The sequence below is a fragment of the Trichogramma pretiosum genome, unplaced genomic scaffold (assembly GCF_000599845.2).
Source record: "Trichogramma pretiosum strain Unisexual culture from Peru unplaced genomic scaffold, Tpre_2.0 scaffold17, whole genome shotgun sequence".
NCBI lineage: Eukaryota > Metazoa > Arthropoda > Insecta > Hymenoptera > Trichogrammatidae > Trichogramma > Trichogramma pretiosum.
This window is the reverse complement of record NW_019641225.1, coordinates 2,433,354-2,454,018: the sequence shown is the minus strand read 5'-3', so window position 1 is coordinate 2,454,018 and position 20,665 is coordinate 2,433,354. Positions and strand designations below refer to the sequence as shown.

At 43.0% G+C, this 20,665-nt stretch overlaps 4 protein-coding genes across 5 annotated transcripts; 1 reads left to right on the top strand and 3 right to left on the bottom strand.

Annotated features, from left to right (window-relative positions):
- Positions 1–992: 992 nt before the first annotated feature.
- On the bottom strand, positions 993–5,412 carry LOC111693494 (inner centromere protein A-like). Its single transcript, XM_023458189.1, has 5 exons — positions 5,334–5,412; positions 4,231–5,253; positions 4,039–4,152; positions 3,770–3,957; positions 993–1,335 (listed from the first exon to the last, which is right to left on the bottom strand). The coding sequence occupies exons 1-5, from the start codon at positions 5,343–5,345 to the stop codon at positions 993–995; spliced, it is 1,680 nt and encodes a 559-aa protein (XP_023313957.1). The 5' UTR covers positions 5,346–5,412.
- Positions 5,413–7,034: 1,622 nt separating this feature from the next.
- LOC106649130 (uncharacterized protein DDB_G0283697-like) lies at positions 7,035–10,713 on the bottom strand. The gene is made up of 6 exons (XM_023458188.1): positions 10,644–10,713; positions 8,557–8,786; positions 8,140–8,471; positions 7,738–8,044; positions 7,490–7,656; positions 7,035–7,422 (listed from the first exon to the last, which is right to left on the bottom strand). Exons 3-6 carry the CDS (start codon positions 8,328–8,330, stop codon positions 7,035–7,037), a joined length of 1,053 nt encoding a protein of 350 aa, XP_023313956.1. The 5' UTR covers positions 8,331–8,471; positions 8,557–8,786; positions 10,644–10,713.
- A 2,024-nt stretch (positions 10,714–12,737) lies between these two features.
- LOC106649244 lies at positions 12,738–14,281 on the top strand. The gene is made up of 5 exons (XM_014366548.1): positions 12,738–12,919; positions 13,291–13,366; positions 13,463–13,560; positions 13,647–13,746; positions 13,847–14,281. Exons 1-5 carry the CDS (start codon positions 12,869–12,871, stop codon positions 13,900–13,902), a joined length of 381 nt encoding a protein of 126 aa, XP_014222034.1. The 5' UTR covers positions 12,738–12,868; the 3' UTR covers positions 13,903–14,281.
- Positions 14,282–14,419: 138 nt separating this feature from the next.
- On the bottom strand, positions 14,420–16,866 carry LOC106649221 (ankyrin-1-like). Of its 2 annotated transcripts, none has more exons than XM_014366517.1 (2): positions 16,601–16,866; positions 14,420–15,780 (listed from the first exon to the last, which is right to left on the bottom strand). In XM_014366517.1, exon 2 carries the CDS (start codon positions 15,776–15,778, stop codon positions 14,447–14,449), a length of 1,332 nt encoding a protein of 443 aa, XP_014222003.1. In that variant the 5' UTR covers positions 15,779–15,780; positions 16,601–16,866; the 3' UTR covers positions 14,420–14,446. The 2 variants fall into 2 exon arrangements, with proteins under 2 accessions (XP_014222003.1, XP_014222004.1); XM_014366518.2 differs by lacking the exon at positions 16,601–16,866 and adding an exon at positions 15,856–16,028.
- Between the last annotated feature and the right edge of the window lie 3,799 nt (positions 16,867–20,665).

Here is a 20,665-nt window from a genome sequence, read left to right as displayed (position 1 = left end):
GAGACGCGGCGCCGATCCGAACACGGTCAACAAGGATGGACAGACTCCTCTGCACGCCATTTGCAAGATGGTGTACGACGTCGACTTCGTGAGATTTTTCTTCGATACCGTCGACGAGCTGCGGCTGAAGGTCGAGATCAACGCCCGAGCCAAATTCGGCTGGACGCCGCTCCAGTGGGCCGCGGCCAAGGGCTTTCCGCAAGTTCTCGAGGTGCTCTTCGATCGCGGCGCCGAACTGCCGGCGTCCTTCAAGTTCCCGTCCGGATACGATCTTTTCTGGTTGTCGGCCAAGGGACGCTTTTACGCGTCGGGACACGGCGGCACGAGCCAATTGTGCGGGGCGAGCGACCGGATGGGCGTCGTCGCGAGTCTCGAGAAAAGAGGCTACGAGCTGACGCGAAGCGACGCCATGGCGCGTTAATGGGCTTGCTCGATGTAACTTCCTGCGGCGGAGAGCACGAGGCTGACGCTCCACGAGGCGATCAGCCTGCGACTCGAGCGCGCGGCCAAACGACTCGAGCCCGAGAATTACCACGAGTTGGAGGTCTCGACGAGTCGCTTCGACGATCTCGCGCCCGGGCTAAAGTCGGGTCCGTTCGAGAAGCTCTTGCGAGAAATAATGTGGAGACGATTTTATCTCAGCTGGGCGCTGGGTACCGCTGAGTGAAGTTAGCGCACGAGCGCAGCGAGTGTCATAGGCGTGCCTTAAATTTGAACTTAAGACACGCAGTGCTATAAAAGCTATTATGCCAACAATACGTACTTCTTCGCCAGTAATTTTTCCCGACACTCGATTATAGTCACCTAAAAATTCTACTAATCTTCCAACGAGAATTCACAGTTTTACAGATATTTAGGTATCGTACTTTTTACAAAGTTGATCCAGAGCATCTTTCATTTGGTGAGCAGTATCTCCGAAACACTTCTGAATTTCTTATATTTTTGAGCAATTTGCGTATTTTACTTACAACGTTGGAAATTAACTTTGAATTCTATTCAAAATCGTCCATTTCTTCATCTGGTATATTGTCTAAGTCATCATAATCTTTTTTTTCTTCGTTTAAATACTTTTCAACTTCACAACAATCCATCAATTTTAGAATGTCTTGCGCTGATAAATGAAAGACATGGGCAAGGCATCGAAAGTGTTGATCTTGTAGATCTAAATTAATTTTATCATCCTTTAAAATTTTGCTGAGTTCAGAAATAAAAGTCGTATTCTCAGTAGCATTGTCCACGGTAATGACAGCTATTTTATCACGGATATTATAAAATTTAGTAATTTCATAAAAGATGTGTGCCATATCCAAACCGGAATGCTTTTCTTTTGATGGACTAAAATTAATAGCAAACCAGTTTAAAATCCAATTTTCGTCTATGTAATGAATAGTCACTCCATTGTACGATTATAGGAATTCTACTATTAGATTCTACTATTAGGAATTCTACTATACTATTATAGGAACTATACTAGAGAATAGATAATAGATAATAATAGATTATACTTTTTTTTAATAAATTTTGAACATTTTTTTGCATTTTTTAAAATTCCTCTTTCATCATAATATTTGCTTGATTTTTACTGAGTACCAGAATTTTTTTATTGAAGAAAACAAAACTTCTATTTGCACCCAGGGAGTGAAAAATATACTATTTTGTTTCGGGGTCATCGAATAATTGTATTTGCACCTATGTAGCGAAAAAAGAAAGTCTCAGAGCACATGATTATCAACCTCGGCTTCGCCTCGGATGATAAATTTCATGTGCTGTGAGACTTTACAGTTTTTTACCCCCCAGGTGCAAAATATGCTATTTGGGTAAGCTCTTGAACATAGCCATGTTACTATTATCCGATCAGTAGTACACCCTCGTAGATTACTCCGAGCTACGAGAGATTACACTCGCATCATCGTGACTCTCGTGCTCTCGACTCTCTGCCATTTTCTCGCACAGAGATACCATTAGAAAAGTTGTGTTTGCCGAGTAATCGTGAGTGCTGCTGAACTCGAACAGCCGCACGATTACCCTTACAACGACCAAATAATTTCCGTCGTTATCGTGATACGTGAACTCGTGAGTGCCACCCTTCACCACCCGAGTTCCCGTCGACTAATCCAGTTAACTGGTCAAGCTGCTCTTGCGGACGTCTGCGCCACGGCCAACCATCACCAGGCAACATCGGTCATCATCAGCCGGCGAAGACAGAAGAGCGCACTAGATAAGTTCTATTTTAAGTTAGCCTAAGTATCGTCGAGCCAGTCGTATTTCGCGACTTCTAATCTAATTCCCCTTTTTTGACCTCGTGTACTGAACTCGCACCTTGAGCGAGTCTCATGGCCGTGCAACTGTACAACTAACCAGTGAGGAATAGAGTATAATCTGACTTGCGCATTTATCAATTATAATTTATTATTACGTATTATTTCCGCTTTAGCGGTGGCGCCCATATTATTATACAATACACAGATCTTATTTAATTTAACCATTGATCATATGTATTTTATTTCATTTGTCCCCTTCCTTCCTCGCATAGTGTAGGTTGCCGCTTCAAATTTTAGATTTTAGCTATGCAGAGATAATTATTCTATTGGAAAATTCACGTTTTTCAAAAAAACTGTCACCTCCGTAGAAATGAATATCTCGAGCTATAATCATTCTTTCTCTTCTTCTCGCACCATCAAAAGACTCGTTTTTCATGACCGAATTTCGGGTTGTGCGGAAAATTTTGTGCGTTTCTTATTTTTCATACTTAGTTGATCAAAGCAGGGATTTGTCACCTCAATGTGTGTCACCTCCGTAACCGAAAATAGTCAATTTTAAGCATAAAATTGGACATAGTTTTCGTACAACGAAATCTCAAGGCTCCAGATTCAATGAAAATTTATATTTTATGGTTTAAAAAAGGGTCAACTAGTTTGCGCCGTTCAATGTGAAGAACAAATTTTCACCATTTTTTCATTTTCTATACCCGAAAAAGCAGACTTCAGGAGAATCAACCATATCTAGTATCGAGGTCGGTATACTCGCTGCTATCAAGAAATGTACACAAAGCTTCTGTCATTTTTTGAGATTTCAATGTAGTTTTGAAATATGTAAACCATACGGTACTACGACATCTGGTTCAAAACCTCAATTTAAAGCCTATTAAAACTAAAAGTAATAATTTAAATTATTACTTTATTCGGATTTTATTTTTTTGACTAAGCCAAGATCATCGTAACATAAAAGTTCAAGTAACTAGAACTTATTGGTTATTGTAAACACTAAAGTATTTAATATAATTGACCGAAAATGAGCTCTATGAAGCAATGGCGTATTCTTTACTTCACGACGATCTCTTTTGTCCGAGATAAAGTCTCGTCCATAATGATGGTAATACGGCTAATCAGACAGCAATTCTTACGAACGAAAGCTTTAGGGAATTGATCCGCATCAATAGGTGGATGCGAAGCGACAAGCTTATTATTTTAATATAGTATTTTAATGCAAACTTAAAATATTCTCTCATACTTAATTATAAAATGTGATTATTAACATGAAAAATAGTTACTATTTATTCAACGAATAATTAAAAATTCTTTATAGCTATTTGAAAACAATTGTATTGTTTTGACTACTAAAATTTAATTATTTCTCGATATCGTATCGATTTCGATACACAATACAATAATTTTCAAAACCAAATATCGCCGATTTCGATACGATATCGATATTTACTAAAAAAAATATCGGTATATCGTATCGTATCGTGAAGCCCTACGTGTCGAACCTGTAAACGTCGTCGCTGGGCAGCAACTTGATCATCTCGGGCTCGGGCGAGGGTGTCCTCATTCGATGCGCCATCAACGACTCGACCATCGCCGCCCTCTTGCGCGTCTCGGCCAGTTCGTGATGCTCGGAGTCGTTGGTGTCCTCTCTTTCTCGGCGTACGGTCGCCGCGCTCATCACGAGTTTTCTCTGCGTTAATTTATTTATTTTTTTCTTCAATAATATTTGTCATCAAAAATATCGATCGACGTAAAATGAAACAAAATATACCTTCTCTTCGGTTTTCAATATGATCGGCTCCAGATCCAAGCTCAGCAGACTGACGTCCGAGTCGTCGTTCACTTGCGTGGCGATCGTGAAGTCGTCCACGTCCGACTCGTAATCCTAAATTCAGGCATTATCGTTAGACACTTTATAGAATTATAGCACGAAATTGATTGATATCATAATGGGTCTAACCACCTCGTATTCTTCTAAATGATTGAAATCGATCTCGCTGTTGTCGCTTTCGTTCTTAGCCGGTGGATCGACGTCGTGCCGCGAATTTTTATCCACGATACTGCCAGCAGCAGCAGCAGCAGCAGCAGCAGCAGCGGCGGCATTCGGGGACGCTTCTTTCTGCACCTTGACGGCGTTGTTATTACTATTGTTCTGATTCAACACTCTCACCTCGCTGGGGCTCAGTGTCCTGGATCTTCTGCGCTCCCTCGAAATCGTCGTCGTCGTCTTTTCGTCGCTCGCATCGACTTTTTTCTTCCTCCTCGTCTCGGTGTTGCTGGTGGTGGCGGCGGCTTTGATCGAATCCTTCAATTTGCTCGCAGCGTCCGGGGGCGCGAACACGGAACTTTGGCCCCGTTTCTCGTCGTACTTTTTTTTACTCGAACTTTCCGATTTGACTCTCGTGGACACTCGTGCTTTGGAACTACCGGACGACTCGTCGACGCTCGACTTCGAGGTGGACTTTCTAAGTTGCTTTGATTTGATCATCACATTTTTATCGGGCAGAAGGTTCGCTTTTGTAGACGAGCTTTCAATTTTTGTCGGCTTCCTGTCGCTCGCGACCCTTTTATCGACGACGATTCGCGGCTGCTGCTGCTCTTTTTTCTCCGATTTCGAGCTCTTTTCCAATTCTCTTTTGGCCTCTCTCGCCTGCCTCTCTCGCTTCAATCTCATCTTCTCCTCGTCCGTGTATATTTTCGGCGGTCGACTCTTCTCTCTGCTTCTGTCACGGATGACTGGCTCGACCGCGGCTGTTTTCTCCGGCTTCGAAGACGACGACTTCGACGCGTGCTTGTCTCGGCTTTTATCCTTATCACCGACTGTTTTGCCATCGCTGCTTTTCGAAGAAGATTTGGATTTTTCGGGGCTCGATCTGCTTTTCGAATGACTTCTCTTCTTGACGTCTTTCTCCTCGGCTTCGACTTTTTCGGACTTGGATCGGCTCTGCGAGTGGCTTCTCTTCTTAACTTTTTTTTCCTCCGAATCCTGAACGAAACAAATATAAAAATAAAATATCCACAGCAAACATTTAACCTTCGATTAAAATAAGTAATATATAACACTACCTTGCTCGACATAGCTGCGTACTTTAATTTCGCTTTGTTGTGACGGCGTCGGAGTCGAGGCTGTCATGGTACTGCCGCACACACACCCACATACACATTCAAAGCCACGGCTCGTACTACCGACCAGGTGTGTGTGCTGCTGCTACTGCTGCTCGGCATCGCGTGGGTGGCATGCGCGAGCCGCCCTTGTTGTACAGCTGCAATACGATTCGATCGATCAGTCATACTTTTCATTATTTTAATTTTTCAATTTTTAATAATGATGATTTATAATTATGAATTAATTTGTTTTTTCAATATAATGTTTTTGATGATCATTGCTAGGACGTTCGATTTCAAAATGTGCTCAACAATCGATTGTATTCTTATCATCATAATAAAGCAAAGACAAAAATTAGGTTATCCGACTAAGTTCACGGCGTTTCCCTCTCAATCGTGTGTCAAACTTTTGTGTACATATATACGTTGTTGTTTCGTCCCCCCCAACCCTCAAAAAAAGTTCACGCAACAGATATAAAAAAAAAACCATAAATAAAGCCGAATCAATCTTTGTAAAAATGAGCTCGTGAAGTATCGTATCTCGATGGCTCCGGAGCGCAGACACCATCACCATCATCATAATCATCGCGTCGCGAAGAAACGCGTGAGAATACTGCCGGGCCACGAGGCTCGCTTCATCGAGAAGCGCCGACCCCAACGCAGCGCCAATCGCGTTCAGGTACCCCCAAACATTCGTATCATCAGATACAGCAGTGCAAAAACCGACAACCGATCGAGTAAAGGTCCGTTCATTGTTTGGCTGTTGTTGTTGTTGCGCAGAAACGAGCGACGAAGGCGACGTCGAAGTCGAGCAGGAGCAGGCCGACGATGCTGCAGGGCCGAGCGGCAGCGGCGCCGCGGACGCACAAGCCGACGGTGGCGGAGCTGGTCTATCGCTATCTCGAGAGCGTGTCGAATCGCGGCGTCTGCAGGTCCCAGAAGACGAGCGCCACGTGCCAGTTCCGTCGGCAGCAGAGGCAGGCGCATCCGCGCCGACTGAGGCCGGATCAGCGCCGCCATCAGAAGCAGTGCGGCGGCGGCGCCGGTCGGCCGCGACGTCACAACGACAACAACGACATTGACGCGCCGCGTCAGATAACGAGCGTCGTCGGCTACGACGAGTTCAAGAGGCAGCCGGCCTCGCCCTGCGGGCCCAACAACGACAACGTGTACTCCTATACCGGAGGTATATAAGAAAAAAAAAAGTTTCGCGTTATTTTTTCGTATGCCTTAAATAATACAATCAACTGCCTCGTTATCGTCGTTGTACAGCCAAGAGAAACATCGAGAAGTGCATCTACGAGATAATATCGATCGGCACGGTGCTGGGCCTGCTGCAGCCCGTGGACAAGCGCGGCCTCGTCTTTCGCATCGCCCCGGAGCTCAAGCTCTTTTCCAACAACAACAACGACGACGACAAAAACAGCAGCAAGAGCAGAAGCAGAAGCAGCAGCCCGCCGGAAAAACGACACCGGCAGCAGCCCGACTGGGACATCGATCGCAAGTACTGATCGCGAATCGCGACGTTCACCCGAAATGATCGTTATTTGTATTGTTAAAAATTACTCGTCGCAATGATAATATAAATCGAATCCAAAAACTCTATGTGTTTTAATTAATTTGGCATTTATTCTGATAATTTTGAAAATAATAACAACAATCTCATTCGTTGTCGCCGCTGCTGCCGCTTCTCTCCTTGTCCAATCGTCGGTCGGGCGATCGATCCTCGGCCGCGCGCCGAGCGCACTCCTTGCGGCATCTCTTGATCCACCTCTTCAGCTCCTTGTCTCTGTCGCGATTGTTGATGTTGTTGTTGTTCGGATTGCGACGTCTCATCTCGTTGAACACGCTGTCGTTGGATGCCACTTCGTCGTCGTCATCATCGTCGTCGTCGTTATCCTGATTCAGATCCTGCTCGTCCGGCGGCACGATTTCATCTTCCTCGTCGTCGTTTTCAAAATCCTCGAGCTTGACGCCGATCTCGAGGCCTCGGGCCGGATCGTCGATCGCCCCGGCAAAGTCGCTGTCTTCCTCCTCCTCCCCCGATCCGCTACAAATATTTCGTCATCGATCAAAACAACGACACTCGTATCGTTTATATCTCGAGTAACAATTACCAGCTTCGTTGACGACGCTTGGCAGGAGGAAACGGAGCCGCTGCTCTCGATCGCAGATTTTCATTATCCACGCACTCAGCGATATCGTCTCGCGGCTGCCGGACACCGCGACGTATCAGATCCTCCTCGGCGCTCGTCGGTATCGACAGTTCCAAGTCAGAGCTGTCCTTCGTTTCGAAAATCATAGAACGAAAAAAAAGTAATTGTATCAATCGTGTGTCGCCAAGAGTGCAATTGATGCTACGTACATCCGTGCGAGTGCAGGACTTTTTCCGCCGTCCTCCTCTCCTCTTGCGATTGTTGTTATTGTTATTATTTTTTTTGTTCCGAGCCGCTGGTTTGCAAAAACTACCCTCGTCGTTGTCGTCGTTATCGTCGTCGTTATCGTCGGCATCGTTGTTGTTACCGGTCGTCGTCGTACCCGCCGCTTCGTCGTTGCTAGCCGTCGATAAGACCGGCATCGACTGGCTCGAGTTGTGGCATCGCGTCCGACTGAGCAAGCTCGCGAACGGCTCGACCAGGCTGAATCTGTCGTCACCTTCGTTTCTCACCAATCTACATACGACATATTTCCAAAAAACGAAACGAAAATAATAAAATCAAAATTCCACGCTTTATCCAAGACAGTCGTTTGCATTACGTATACGAACCCCTGACAACAGGTGCGCTTCAGCGCGGTGCGCACCTGCGAGACGAGATCGCCGTCGCTCTGGAAGTGCTCGTCTACGTAGCGCACGATGTCGCAGGTCGACGAGCCCGCCGTCGTTGTCTCGTTGGCGCAGCCACCGCTGCTGGTCCTGCCGTCGATCTTGTCGCGCTCGAGGGCTCGCAGTGCCTCCATGATGCGCAGCGAGAATCTCTTGGCTTTCAGAGCACCCGGGCAGGGTTTGCGTAGCTGCGGCTGCTGCTGCTGCTGTCTTTGAGACGACGACGAGCCTGGCCTACAACCACCACGAGGAGGTGGTGGACGAGGTTGAGTGCGCTGAGCGAAAGATAACAATACATATTTTTTAAAAATTTGCCGAGAGAAGAAACGACGAGTTAAAAAAAGAAAAGAAAATTAATACCTACGTCCTGTAACCCCGATTCGTAGTCTAGGTCTTGTTCGTCGTCTACGTCGTTGCGTTTACGCTTTCTACCGCCGCGACAATGATGATTATCGTTGACGCTAACCTCGGCCCGATCCTCGTCCAAAATACCGTCGATCGCCGCGTTCAGTTCGTCGTCCGTCGAGCACACGCGTTCGCGGCATTGCATCCTTATTTATCGCCGCGCCGCTACATCGTCGCGTCGTCGTCTTTTTATTTATCCATCGTTTAATTTTTATCGTTATTATTATTGTTTTGTTGTATGTACAGGGCAAAAAAAAGATAGGAAAAAAAGCAGCAGAGGGCGTGATTGAAAAATCGGTAAAAGTACGCCTGCCTGCCTGCCTGTCTGAAGTACGCAACGCAGCGCAAAAAACGACGCGCGCGCGCGCGATCGAGATTATCTCTCGAGCATCGTCGTTATATACGTACGTTATAGTTAGGCTTTTACTACGCATAAATAAAAAAACTATAAGCACGGGCTTGAGCGAGAAAAGAAAAAAAAATACATGTCGCATACATAATGTATGTAGGCTGCCTCGCGAGCGCAAAACATTACTGCGCGAAGCGTAATGGGTTCCACAAGCCGCTTGCGTACTTTATTATTCATAATAATAAACGTGTATACGTGTATATAAGGTTGGAAACGCGACCGAGTAATATTTTTTCCAGCTCTTTTTTGCCTTTTGTTTTTTGAAAAATCATTTGCGGGGTCGACCCGACCCGACCGAACGACGATCGTCCCGCGTGCATCGATCTCTCGACGCGAGAGAGAGAGAGAAAATAATAATAATCGTCTTTTAACAATGTACTATTTCCATACACAGCACATGACACACGATTATGCGAGGGTCGTTAAACGTCCGTGTTGTTCGGCAAAACACCCTTACAACGACAACCCTTTACACACGCGAGCGCAGCAGGTGCTGTACAGTGTGTATAGATAATTACATAAACGATCGGTGCTTTATTAAATTTCCCATTTCTGCTCGCGTCAGAAAATGCGCCGCGTATAGGTATTGGAAGTACGGATGCGTTTAAAAATATAATAAGAAAACGAGGGAAGAGTTTAATGAATTCATTGTCTGTGCTGGCTCGTTAGCGCGCCACGCGTCAGTCACGAGAAAAACGGCAATCATCGGCGTCCGATAAATTTCTAAAGTAATGTTTTACGCGCGTTAATAAAAAAATTTAAATCTTCCACTGCCGAACGTTGTGTATCGTATGTACATTATAAAATTGACGCGCGGAGCTTTTTGTAAATGGAATCTAAACGCGACGCACGAACGATGCACGTCGTACAGTACCCCTGCGCGCAAGTGCCGCACTCACAGACACACACACAACACACGTAATTTCATTACAATGGGACGCATGATTTAAAGCCTCTGACAACATAATTATATTCGATCGTGTGTATAGGCAGCAACTGCTCGGCGGCGGCGATCATCGTGTGCGTGTGTGTGTGTGCGAAGGCGAACTTTTCCACTCGACTCTTTCTCTCTGTCTCGGTGTGTCGTCCGATTATAATAAAATTTCTTCCTCGCTGTATTGATGCAGCGAGCGAGCGATGGAGCAGGGAGATGGAGAGAAGATATTGTATACATGATGAATAATTACAAATAAAAAATTTACATTTAGTGCAGATGAAGTGTTAAATCGGTTATCAAGATTGAAATTACCGATTCCGAATTTTATCAAGGATACTTCTAACGTAAAATCTTTTTTGAAAATGAATGTATCAGTGCAAAAATGCACGCACATAAATTACTTTATTGCGCTTCGCGCAGTAATGTTTTGCGAGCGCGAGGCAGCCTATACATTATGTATGCGACATGTATTTTTTTGCAAAATAAATTATAAATAATTCAATTATATATCTTCAAGATATACATTGTTATTGAAAATTAATGTCTTAATATTGATTTTGTTGCTTGAATTAATCAAAAAAATTGTATGTGAAATTCAGTTATTATTGAAGCCAGTCTCCACCGATAGATGGCTAGTACCTGCATTATAGTAAATCTGCAAGCGGAAAAGTGAAAATAATCGTATATATATTATACCTATATTATCAAGTCCAGATTAAGTCTTTGTTGACTTCTTGAATCAATGCCCTTTGACTGATGAATGTTTAGGATCGGCTCGATAAATATACACTTCGAAAAGAAATGCCGGGCTTAGACTCTCGGAACGGACATAAACATTGGTGTCTCGTTACTCGCGACAACTCACTCATAATACAATAACGTTCCGTACGTAAACAGTACAATTTCTAGACTAACGTTAAATTTTTTTAATCGGATACGATTTACGAACGTAACTATCAAATTTAATTACATCCGCTTTTACATAAATTTTCACATCAATATAAATATTTCCTTTCAGCGCCAGTTTTGTTTTCATACAATCTGAAACTCGTTAAAAATGTTATAATACCCAGAACGATCGTGTGCGTCATTTACCGAAAACTCGCTAAACATTACAGTAGCAGTTCTCATTACGATTTAGCGTGCATCGACGTACAGGGACGCCAAATAGTAAAAAAAAAATTCCAATGCATATCACCGAATCAAATTATAACTTGGCAAATTAGTTGTATACATTATTGCATTATATGTATCGCCGCGTGCCGCAGACACGTGCGAGCATCGAAAAAAAGGGGGTAGATGCATGTAATGTACACATACACACAGGTGTGCTTTGCTCACGCGACAAACTATACGCGGTGATCGTCGCGTGTGCGGGCGATGACGACGACGACGAGCCGTGCGCGGGTTATGATATGCTTGCGCGACGCCTTCGGCGTTTACTTTGACGCCCGCGCGCTATCTTATGTACATTCGAAACAACCCTTCCACGCTCCTCTTTTTTTTAACGCCTAAAGTTTTCGCGCCTCGTTCTCTTTTTTTTACACATACATTTTTGTTTACATAGAAATGAGGAGGAAGGGTGATGATATAGGTGGTAACTTTTGACTTGACTTGACTCTCTCTCTCTCTCTCTCTGGGCGCTTGGCTAATGTTTGCCCAAGCTCCGCACGCTTATATTGTTTGTTCGATCGTTGTTACTTATTTTTTGTTCACGGCTATTACCCGCTCGAGTTGCTCGACTTTTTTCCATCGCGCTTATGAGTCGAAAAAAATTTTTTTCTCTCTCTCCCTCCACAACGTTATACACATCTTTATCTCGTATAATTCATCGCTGCTTAGCAATCGCGTATACGTACGAATTATACGACTTTGGCGTGTGTGTGCGCGCGCTATCGTGGTGCACCAGATTCGTGCGCATACATTTAGTTGTAAAAAATTTTTCGTATCGGAGACGCGAGGTGATTAATTATGCGCCAACCTTGAGAGAAAGAAGATCGCGTACGGCATATTTGCAGAAATAATTGGATGCATCCGATGCAATAACGAGACATTGTTTCGTCTTCGCTATAACTTATACGCGCGTATCGCGTGCCAAGTCGAGCGCGATGTGATCAATTTCCATTCATTTCTCACGCGCGATATGCTGCTACAGTATAATGCACGCGAGACCGAGAGACGATGATAAAAAAATAAAAAAAAGTAAGAAGAGGCTAAGTACGAAAATCGGAATCGGCTTCATAAAACTCATGCGATCAGGTGCTGAAAATGAAGATAAATATCGTAATTAGACCTGCGCGTAATATCGTATGCAAGCGTTAAGCGAGCAGTCGCGTCGCATTGAATTACATGAATCAAAATATACGCATCATACGTAAGTGGAGCTTTTTATCGGTGCGACGGCTCTGCTCGTGGGGGCCTCTCTCGCTTTCTCTGTTAAAGGGCATGCACGCACACATGCACACACACGCACACATGACAATTTATCAATCGTCGAGGCTACTGCTGCTACTCGAGAGAGATCCCCCTACCCCCCGCTTGTATATATTTTTTATTGTTTCGGTGTCGCAGCAGCAGCATCATCATTATTGACCATACGTATACACACATCACTGCAGCCACTGTACGTATCGCGTCTGGGATACGCGATTGTGGACGATTAATGCCCTGTGTGCAGCACGATGCACATCCGAGCCTCGTATGTGTGTTTGTGTGCGTGCGTGTTTATGCACAAGCGCAGGATAAGAGCGAGGTATATAAGAGTCCGTGGCCGAAGTGGCCGGCTGTCATTCAGTTTGTTGCATCGCCTCTCTGCGCCCACGCACACAGTTCGGCTTTTCGTGAAAACTGCATAGCTACTTGCTTTCGATCGTTTTTTGTTGTTGTTGCCGATAGTATACTACGTAAACGTTCCAATAGCCATGAAGACTGCCGCTTTCCTTCTCGTCGTGTGCTTCGTTGCAGTGTTCGCCGTAAGTATATGATAACGATGAGCTTTGATTTCGACGTGGAGAGATATTTGAAGGATCGCGTGAAATATTTTCAAGTATTTTTAATGAGCATAAATATTAGACAGCAGAAACGTAGCTAGCTTTCTGAGTGATTTCTGAAACCTCTACTTAATCTTTTTCTGAGAGCCTCTGTGGTCGTTATGACTCATTTGACGGTGTTTATTTTTACGTTTGCTTTATTATCGCTGTATTAAAGTTTCATTCGAGGTATGGTCATTTTAGTAATTCTTCGAATCCAGCAATGAAAGAAGCGTACTTTTTTTGAAATTTTAATTCTAGAATTTAAACAAAGCTTGAATTTGAAACGATTTTTTATAATTTTCTGTTTACAGGAAGATCCAATCAAGGATCAAGCAGTTAGCAAGGACCTGATCAAGGCTTGCCTCACGGAAAATGGTTTCGACGCGGGTAAGCTTCGACTTTATTTTTCTCCGTCACCCTAGTCTTATTTTCAATTTGAACGTATAATTTACGATGCGAAATTTGCGTCGCGATTCGAAACAGCCCAATACCCGGCCGGCTTGAGGAACGCCAAAGTCCCGGAGAACATGGAGCAGAAGAGAAACTGCTACTACGCGTGCATGATGAAGAAAATGAACTTGGTAAATATCATCCATTTTCTATTTTTCCCTTCTTTTTGAAATGACATCGCGATCGAATCATTTAAAATCGTGAAATCCCTTCGCAGATGAAGACCGACGGCGCACTGAACGAGGAAAATCTCCGCTCGAAATTCAGCACGAACTTGGAGACGCTGAACAAAGCCATCGATACGTGCAAAGCTCAAGGTACAGTGAAAGACGTATCGCAATTTTTCTGCTACAATCGAACGATAGAATATCGACTTTATTATTATTATGACACGCTCGCTCGTTTCGCTCGTTACAGGCCAAAACGATTTCTGCAAATTGGCGTCGTGTATGATGGCCAATCGAGAGATCTAAAGAGAGCTTCGTGACACGGTGTACTCACGTCGTCGTCGTCGTCGTCGCCAAGTCGCCTGAAGAATCATTTTCGAAAATGAAAAAAAAAAAAAGAAAAGAAAAGATCTTAACATTAATTTCGTACATCGTTTACTTTAAACTTCTCTTTATCGCGCTTTCTTTCTAGCCTTCTTTTTTGTCGTATAAGTTGATCGTTTACTTTTTCCCTTTTTTTTGTTACCATAAAAAAGAGATGACATGTTGTTATTTATAACTTCTGCTGGAGCTTGCAACCGAAATAAAGAAAAGATCGTCTCATCTGCGATTGTATTTCGTATGATAACGCTGCGTCGTTTATCTGCCAAGTTATGAATAAAAAACATTGATTTTATCACTACAATCCGAAACTATCGTTCATTTTTCCTTCGAATGAAATTAAGGTCGTGAAAAAAATGTTGACACAAGCAATTTAATTAATTCATTTTTGTTTTTATTATCAAAGCTTGAACGTATTTTTATTCAACGTATTTAATCAATTCATTTTTGTTTTTATTATCGAAGCAATTCAAACGTTAGCCGCCACGCAGATATTACACAGATCCTGGTTCGTCAGCTTGTCGACTATCACTTCGCAGCACTCGAGCCGCATCCTGTGGCGCGTCAGCTCGACCAACGATTCCAGAGCCCAGTCGCGGAAAAATCCTCTCGACAGCTTCGCAAACAGATGCGCGGCGCATTTCTCCTTGACGCTCGGGGGCAGTAGATCCTTGGCAAAACTTTTCTCGTGCGCCTGCTCGAAGTACTCCCGATACGAGAGCAATTCAGCGGCCTCCTGGTACGGCAGCTGAATCAGCTCGTGCAGCGACAGTCTCGAACCGTCGCTGGCAATTCTTATCTTTATCCTCTTCGCTCTGTCGACGAACTTCTCGAGCTCGAGCACTTTGACGAAAAATTCGCGCTCGGAGAGGAATCGCGCGATCGTCAGGGCGTCGCTGCGCGCCAGCTCGTAGCCTTTGCTCGTCAGCAGCTCGACGATGGCCAGAGCGTCGGACAGCCTGTAATGATCTTTGCTCACGAAGACGTCGTTCCATGGCTGGCCGAATCCCTCCTCGTGCCGACTAGCCGTGGGGAAAACCAAGCCGGACGGGTCGGCGCCACGAGCCAGGAGCGCCTGCGTCGCGTCCAGCTTGAGACGAGCCACGGCCCAGTCGAGCGCCGTGTGGTCCAACTCGTCCTTCGCGTCGAGCCTCGGCGTAGACCCATTGATTTGCGCGTTGAGATCGAGAAATATCTTTGCCAAGCCCTCGGAGAAATCCCTCTGGCAGATAACGTGAAGCGGCGTCTCTCCTCTCGCGTTGGCCAGATTAGGATCGGCCCCTCTCGTCAGCAGCGATCCGATCATTGCCTTCTCGAAGTCCAACACGTCCGTACCAGACCGCGCGAGTCGCTCGGCTAATTCATCCCAAGCCTCCTCTCGTACGCCCATGTGCTGGAAAACGATTTTCAACAAAACGCGAGGATCCACTAATCCCCGGCAAACGTAATGCAGAGGCGCCGCGCCCTCGGCGTCGAGCGCGTTCGGATCGGCTCCGTTGCTCAGCAGAAACTCGTCCAGGTTCCTGAGACCGCGAGGCAGAGCCAGGTGGAGCGGCGCCTTGCCCTCGTTGTCCCGAGCGTCGATCAGCGGCACGTGCCCGTGGCTGGCGCAGAGCGCGAAAAACCTCTCCGCCGAGTCGACGTCGTGCCTCCGGCAAACGACGTGCAGAGGCGTCGAGCCGTCCTCGTCGGTGGAATTGGGATCGACGCCGCTCGTCAGCAGTGACTCGGCCGTGCTCCAGTCGCCCTTCTCCAGAGCCAAGTGCAACGGATACGGGACGGATTCGTCCTTGGGAGACATGTCTATAATAGAGACTCTGTATGAGATATTATTCACTTTTGTACTAACGCACGCACGCACGAACAAACACACCCAACGAATTATAGCACGCAGAGTAGCACACAAGCGCAAAAACTACAGGAGATAATGTTTAAAAACTTTTTGAATGAAAAATTTGAGTGCAGATTGTGTAATGTATTAACGGGCGAGAGCGAGCAAAGTCATACAACTCGGGCGGTTACTCGATTCGTACTGGCTCGTTCCTGCTATGGCGCGATTAAAACAAAGGCCTTGCGTTGACAATTTACGTCGAAAAAAAATAAAAAAACTGATTTCGGTGCGTGACGATCTCCAGGCGTTCGTTGGACGCCCGGCATAATACGCGACCGCCGCTGTTATACGCTCAGGCGCTGCCTGCCGAGTGCCTGCAGATAGATCGTATTACCGTGGCATTTGCACGAGCTATACATGTTTTAGCAGCGTTTGAGGAGGCTGCATAGTGAAAATGAAAAAAAACTTTGGGTCGAAGTGAAATTTTTACCAATGATAGTTTATGAAATTACAAAATTTTTGGTGAAAAAAAAATTTGGGGTTTCCGTGCAAACTTGTGAAATAATGAGATTTAAAGTTTTGGCCATTTAACATTGAATTTGTAATGAGCCCTTTTCCTGGCTCAATTACTTCGTTAAATAAATGAACTTACTGTTGTCTCTTAATGCTCTCAGCGTAGTGTATAGGGAGAGGGTTTACAAATAATATTATCACATTCATTACTTTTAAAATGCACACATTGATTTATTTACGATTTAAAGTTCTCTGCTTAACAAATATTTCTTGGCTTACTGCTTATGTAGACAACCAGAGTTCTTTTAACGGCGTTGGTACTTTGTTTCGTTTAGACGGCTGCTGTAGAGTTGAAAGCTGTACTTCAATGAATTGATAGGCCGAAGGCCTGCTGATCTGCAGTACTTTTTGATGATTCTCTAGCTTCAACAGCTTGCAGAGTTTGGAGATGGATTATTCTCACTGCACTTCGATTCACTTGCAAAACTTGAACTTTTTAGTTGGTGAATATAAATTACTTTCGCACGGAGCTTCGCCCTTGTTAACCGTTACAATTCGTCTGACTCTCTCTTTAGCTCAGGAGCTTCTTTATATACTCTCAGTTTTTCATACTTTTTGTCAACATGTTTTCGATATGCTCTCACCCCTTGCTTACTAAAAATCAGAGGAAAGCGCATATCAGTAATTCGCCGAATTATATTGCTTAATTGTTGTGTCAGAGACCTGTTATTGTACATATTGGTCGACACAAAGTCATGCCCTTCAATAATTTCCATTGTAGTCATACTTTTAGGCGCGTGTCTTTATACGTTAAATTTCGTACATAAATTTCATACAGTACTTCATTCGTGCGCTCACTCACACAGTGCTGCGACTGCTTATACGTGTGCTCACTCACACATCGTTGCTCTTGATTATGCGCTCGCCTGTTCGTGTGTCATTCATACCGCTACGTTCTTATGTGAACGTAAGAGATGTACAATTCTGTACGCTACTTGTGACGCATATCTCTTGCTTTTATAAAATAAATGATCGATAGATCATTACAAATTGTATGGCAGTTTTTCGTGTAGCTCAAATCACTTCACAAGTTAATGAAATTAATATATCTTACAAGAAATCTTATTTGCTTTCGAATGATATAATTATAAATGAGTGTGTCCAACTATTTTCAAAAGATATTAAGAGTCTAACACATTTCTCTTATTTTCTGCCGTGTTAACAATGGATTAACTTAATAATTTTTCTTGAGAATATTATATACCTATGGGTTTTTGGGTGTGCTTTTTCAAAATCTGGTGTGAATTTCTCGGCTGATGAATATTATCATTATTAATTTTGGAATTAAACTTGAAATTCTATTTCAAAGTCAATTTTCTACCTAAATAAAAAATGTTTAAATTCGTTCGCAGAATTAGTGTGATTTTTTTAGATCTATTTTCAATTTTTTTGAAATTTTTCCAACCTGGCCATGTGACTAAATTTTCAAAGTGGTCTAAGAAGTTCTGCAAAATTCACATATAACTATTTTAAAGACTTTTTGGAACCATAAATTTTTTTTTATCAAGTTGATCATAATCGAGTAAAAAATATGTAAACTTTTCTTTACTTGCTATATTTGTGGTTTTTATAATGAAAGGTTATTTTAACAAAAAGTTGAAATAACAAACTATGTTTGAAATCGTTCGACGAATACGGATGAATTTTTTCATTTTTTCAATTGCACAATTTCTAGTTCTCCTTGTCTATAAAAAAAGTTCAATATACTTGTATCGAAGTTACTACATTACCCGATTGAAAGGAACCAATGAAAAATGATGAGAAAATGTGGGTACAGTATTTGAAATGAAACTAGCACAAATTCAAGCTTTTATATTTATCAGTATTAACTAGTTTTATACAATATGAAAGAAAAAAATATATAATTTTGAAAAAAATGGACAAAAAATGTATACAGTTTTTCCGACAATCGGGTGCAAACCCGATAGGGCACTACGTAGCGGACCTATCCGCGCGAAATTCAAAATCGCCTCAAACTGAAAGTTACAATTTCAATTGACGAAAAGTATAAATTTGTTTTAATTTCATAACAAATCTATTTAATTATTAAAAATATAGATACAGAAATTGTTTAAACGATTTATTTCATACAAATTAAAAATTTTTTAACAATTTATTTTATAAAAATTAAAAATCTTTTAATAATTTATTTTATAAAATTCAAAATTTTTTAAAAATTCAACACTTATTTAATTTTAAAAATAAATTGTTATTTCTTAATCTTTCACTGGAAATAAACTTAAAATACTTTGGATTACTCCCTTATTTTTGGTCACGCGGGGCTTGCCTCCAACGTCTTCCTGTAGCAACTTTTTCAAAGCCTCATGTCCACCTGCTTCAAATGTGCTACTTAAAACATTTTTATCCACTCTCATCTTGGCCATTTGGGCGTACTGATGTTGTTTGTTACGAGCCGGTACATCAGCAATACAGACGACGCATCAGTTGACAGCTCGGACTGGAAATTGAGCCGCACGGCGCATGCGCACTGCCGTGCGTACTGCATCATGCATGATTTCGGCGCTCTCTCACTGTGAGAAAACTTACACCGAAAGAGCCTCCTTAAGCGCGTGCAAATGAGTATAGGATGATGGGTAGTAGCGAGTGCTTCTGCAAAGTGGACTCGCTGAAATATTCGTATCGCTTGCTGCGCGAGTATAAAAACGGGGCTGTAGTCAAACTTACCACAGGGAAGGAAAGACTGCAGCTCACTTACAAATTATATAATGCTTTTACTATTAATATTGAAACCCGATCGAATGTTGCGTCTTGAGCTTCGAAAGGTCTCAGGTAGTATTTTTTGTGCACCTGAATAGTGAGAACTTGGAAGGTAGCGTAAAAATACAAATTCGGTTCTGGACTTGTAAGGGAATTCAAATACAATTGTATGTTCTCGCAGAGTTATTTGAATTTGCATCGACTCAATTTCAAGGCTCGGACACTGCTCGAGGGTTTCTTGTCCATCGTCATGTGCACCATTTTTAACTCGTGTGCTTGGCTGAAAGACTGGAAAAAATATTAAAATTAATAAGAAGATAATCAACGTTAGTAAGAGAACAGATCAGAGCTAAGGTAATAAACAAAACATGACAACCAAAACGAATAAAGTCAATCCCCCCTTTCATATCGCAAGTTTACTTTTTTTCTCGGGTATTTTTAGATGAGGCTCGCTCTTAGATTTTTTCTTGCTATTATCGTTCTTATGTTCTTTTAGCCTAGAAATTTTTTCAGACGGTTTCTGCATTTGCATCGACTCGATTTCAAAGCTCGGACACTGCCCAAGGGTTTCTTTTTTCGCGGCATTGGTCTGTATACTATTTTTCATACACAGTGGGCCGAAAATCGTTCTTCCTGCTTTGCGCAGCGGCGGGGAAGTAGTCATTTTCGGGCCACTGGTATGAAAACAATGTTTTACCCAGTGCTTTAATAGATTTCTTCGCTGCAGAAAAAAAAACCGCTGCCAATTTATTTTCAAAAAGCTTCCTCGTAGAAATAAGAATTTTTAGCCCTCTGTTGCAGCTTTATTTAATTATCGCTAACAACATGCCTGTCTGCACTCAAAAATTCATTCGACAAGAGCCGATGCGCGACATCGTATGCGTCCCACTCAACGCACGTGTTTGAGGCTGATACTTTTGAAACATCGAATATACTTTCTAAAATACATCCTGTATCATCATACATGTGCATTACAAGCATCAGTCTGTACAAGTTAGTGAAGCTGTTCACATCTTCGTTTCAACTTTTACTTTTCTCGAGTGTTGGTGAGTGATCAGGTTCGACCACGTGTTAAAAGTGTTCACTACTAGAATCTAAATCTATCATGGCAAGACATAATTTTACAACAAATTTTTCCAAAGAGGAAAACATAAGTCACATATTGAGCACGTTCAGGAGAAATACCAATCCAATGGATTTCGAAGAAATCATAGAACTAAAAGATATGATAAAAAGTGTAAAACCATCGACGATATTCAAAATAGCATTGGACGAGAAGCTTCCCAACTTATTTACATTTATAAAGGAGCACATGGGGGTAAATATTCATAAAAAATGTATAGATGGAATGTCTGCAATTCATTATTTCGTCAATCTCCAATACAAAAAAGGCAAATATCATGCTTACGATGACCCAGTGACCAAGTCTCTCATTGGTGTTTTTCTGAAAAATTCCGAGAAAAATCATAGCGACGATCATGGATTCACTTATTTACACGGAGCCTGTTTTAGTGGCGATATCGAGGCGGTGCAACGATTCATAAGCCAAGGCGTGGACGTCGATGT

What these genes read in the sequence shown, in the direction of transcription:
- LOC111693494 (XM_023458189.1), bottom strand. An exon ending in TATTGAAAACCGAAGAGAAG is followed by an intron (nt 3,958 to 4,038) that starts GTATATTTTGTT and finishes AAATTAACGCAG; the next exon opens with AGAAAACTCGTGATGAGCGC. An exon ending in CCCAGCGACGACGTTTACAG is followed by an intron (nt 1,336 to 3,769) that starts GTTCGACACGTA and finishes TATTAATTTTAG; the next exon opens with TCCATCAAAAGAAAAGCATT.
- LOC106649130 (XM_023458188.1), bottom strand. Translation starts at nt 8,330, where the DNA reads ATGGAGGCACTGCGAGCCCTCGAGCGCGACAAGATCGACGGCAGGACC. An exon ending in AAGCGCACCTGTTGTCAGGG is followed by an intron (nt 8,045 to 8,139) that starts GTTCGTATACGT and finishes TGTCGTATGTAG; the next exon opens with ATTGGTGAGAAACGAAGGTG. An exon ending in AGTCCTGCACTCGCACGGAT is followed by an intron (nt 7,657 to 7,737) that starts GTACGTAGCATC and finishes TTCGAAACGAAG; the next exon opens with GACAGCTCTGACTTGGAACT.
- LOC106649244 (XM_014366548.1), top strand. Translation starts at nt 12,869, where the DNA reads ATGAAGACTGCCGCTTTCCTTCTCGTCGTGTGCTTCGTTGCAGTGTTC. An exon ending in GGAAAATGGTTTCGACGCGG is followed by an intron (nt 13,367 to 13,462) that starts GTAAGCTTCGAC and finishes GATTCGAAACAG; the next exon opens with CCCAATACCCGGCCGGCTTG. An exon ending in TGATGAAGAAAATGAACTTG is followed by an intron (nt 13,561 to 13,646) that starts GTAAATATCATC and finishes ATCCCTTCGCAG; the next exon opens with ATGAAGACCGACGGCGCACT.
- LOC106649221 (XM_014366517.1), bottom strand. Translation starts at nt 15,778, where the DNA reads ATGTCTCCCAAGGACGAATCCGTCCCGTATCCGTTGCACTTGGCTCTG.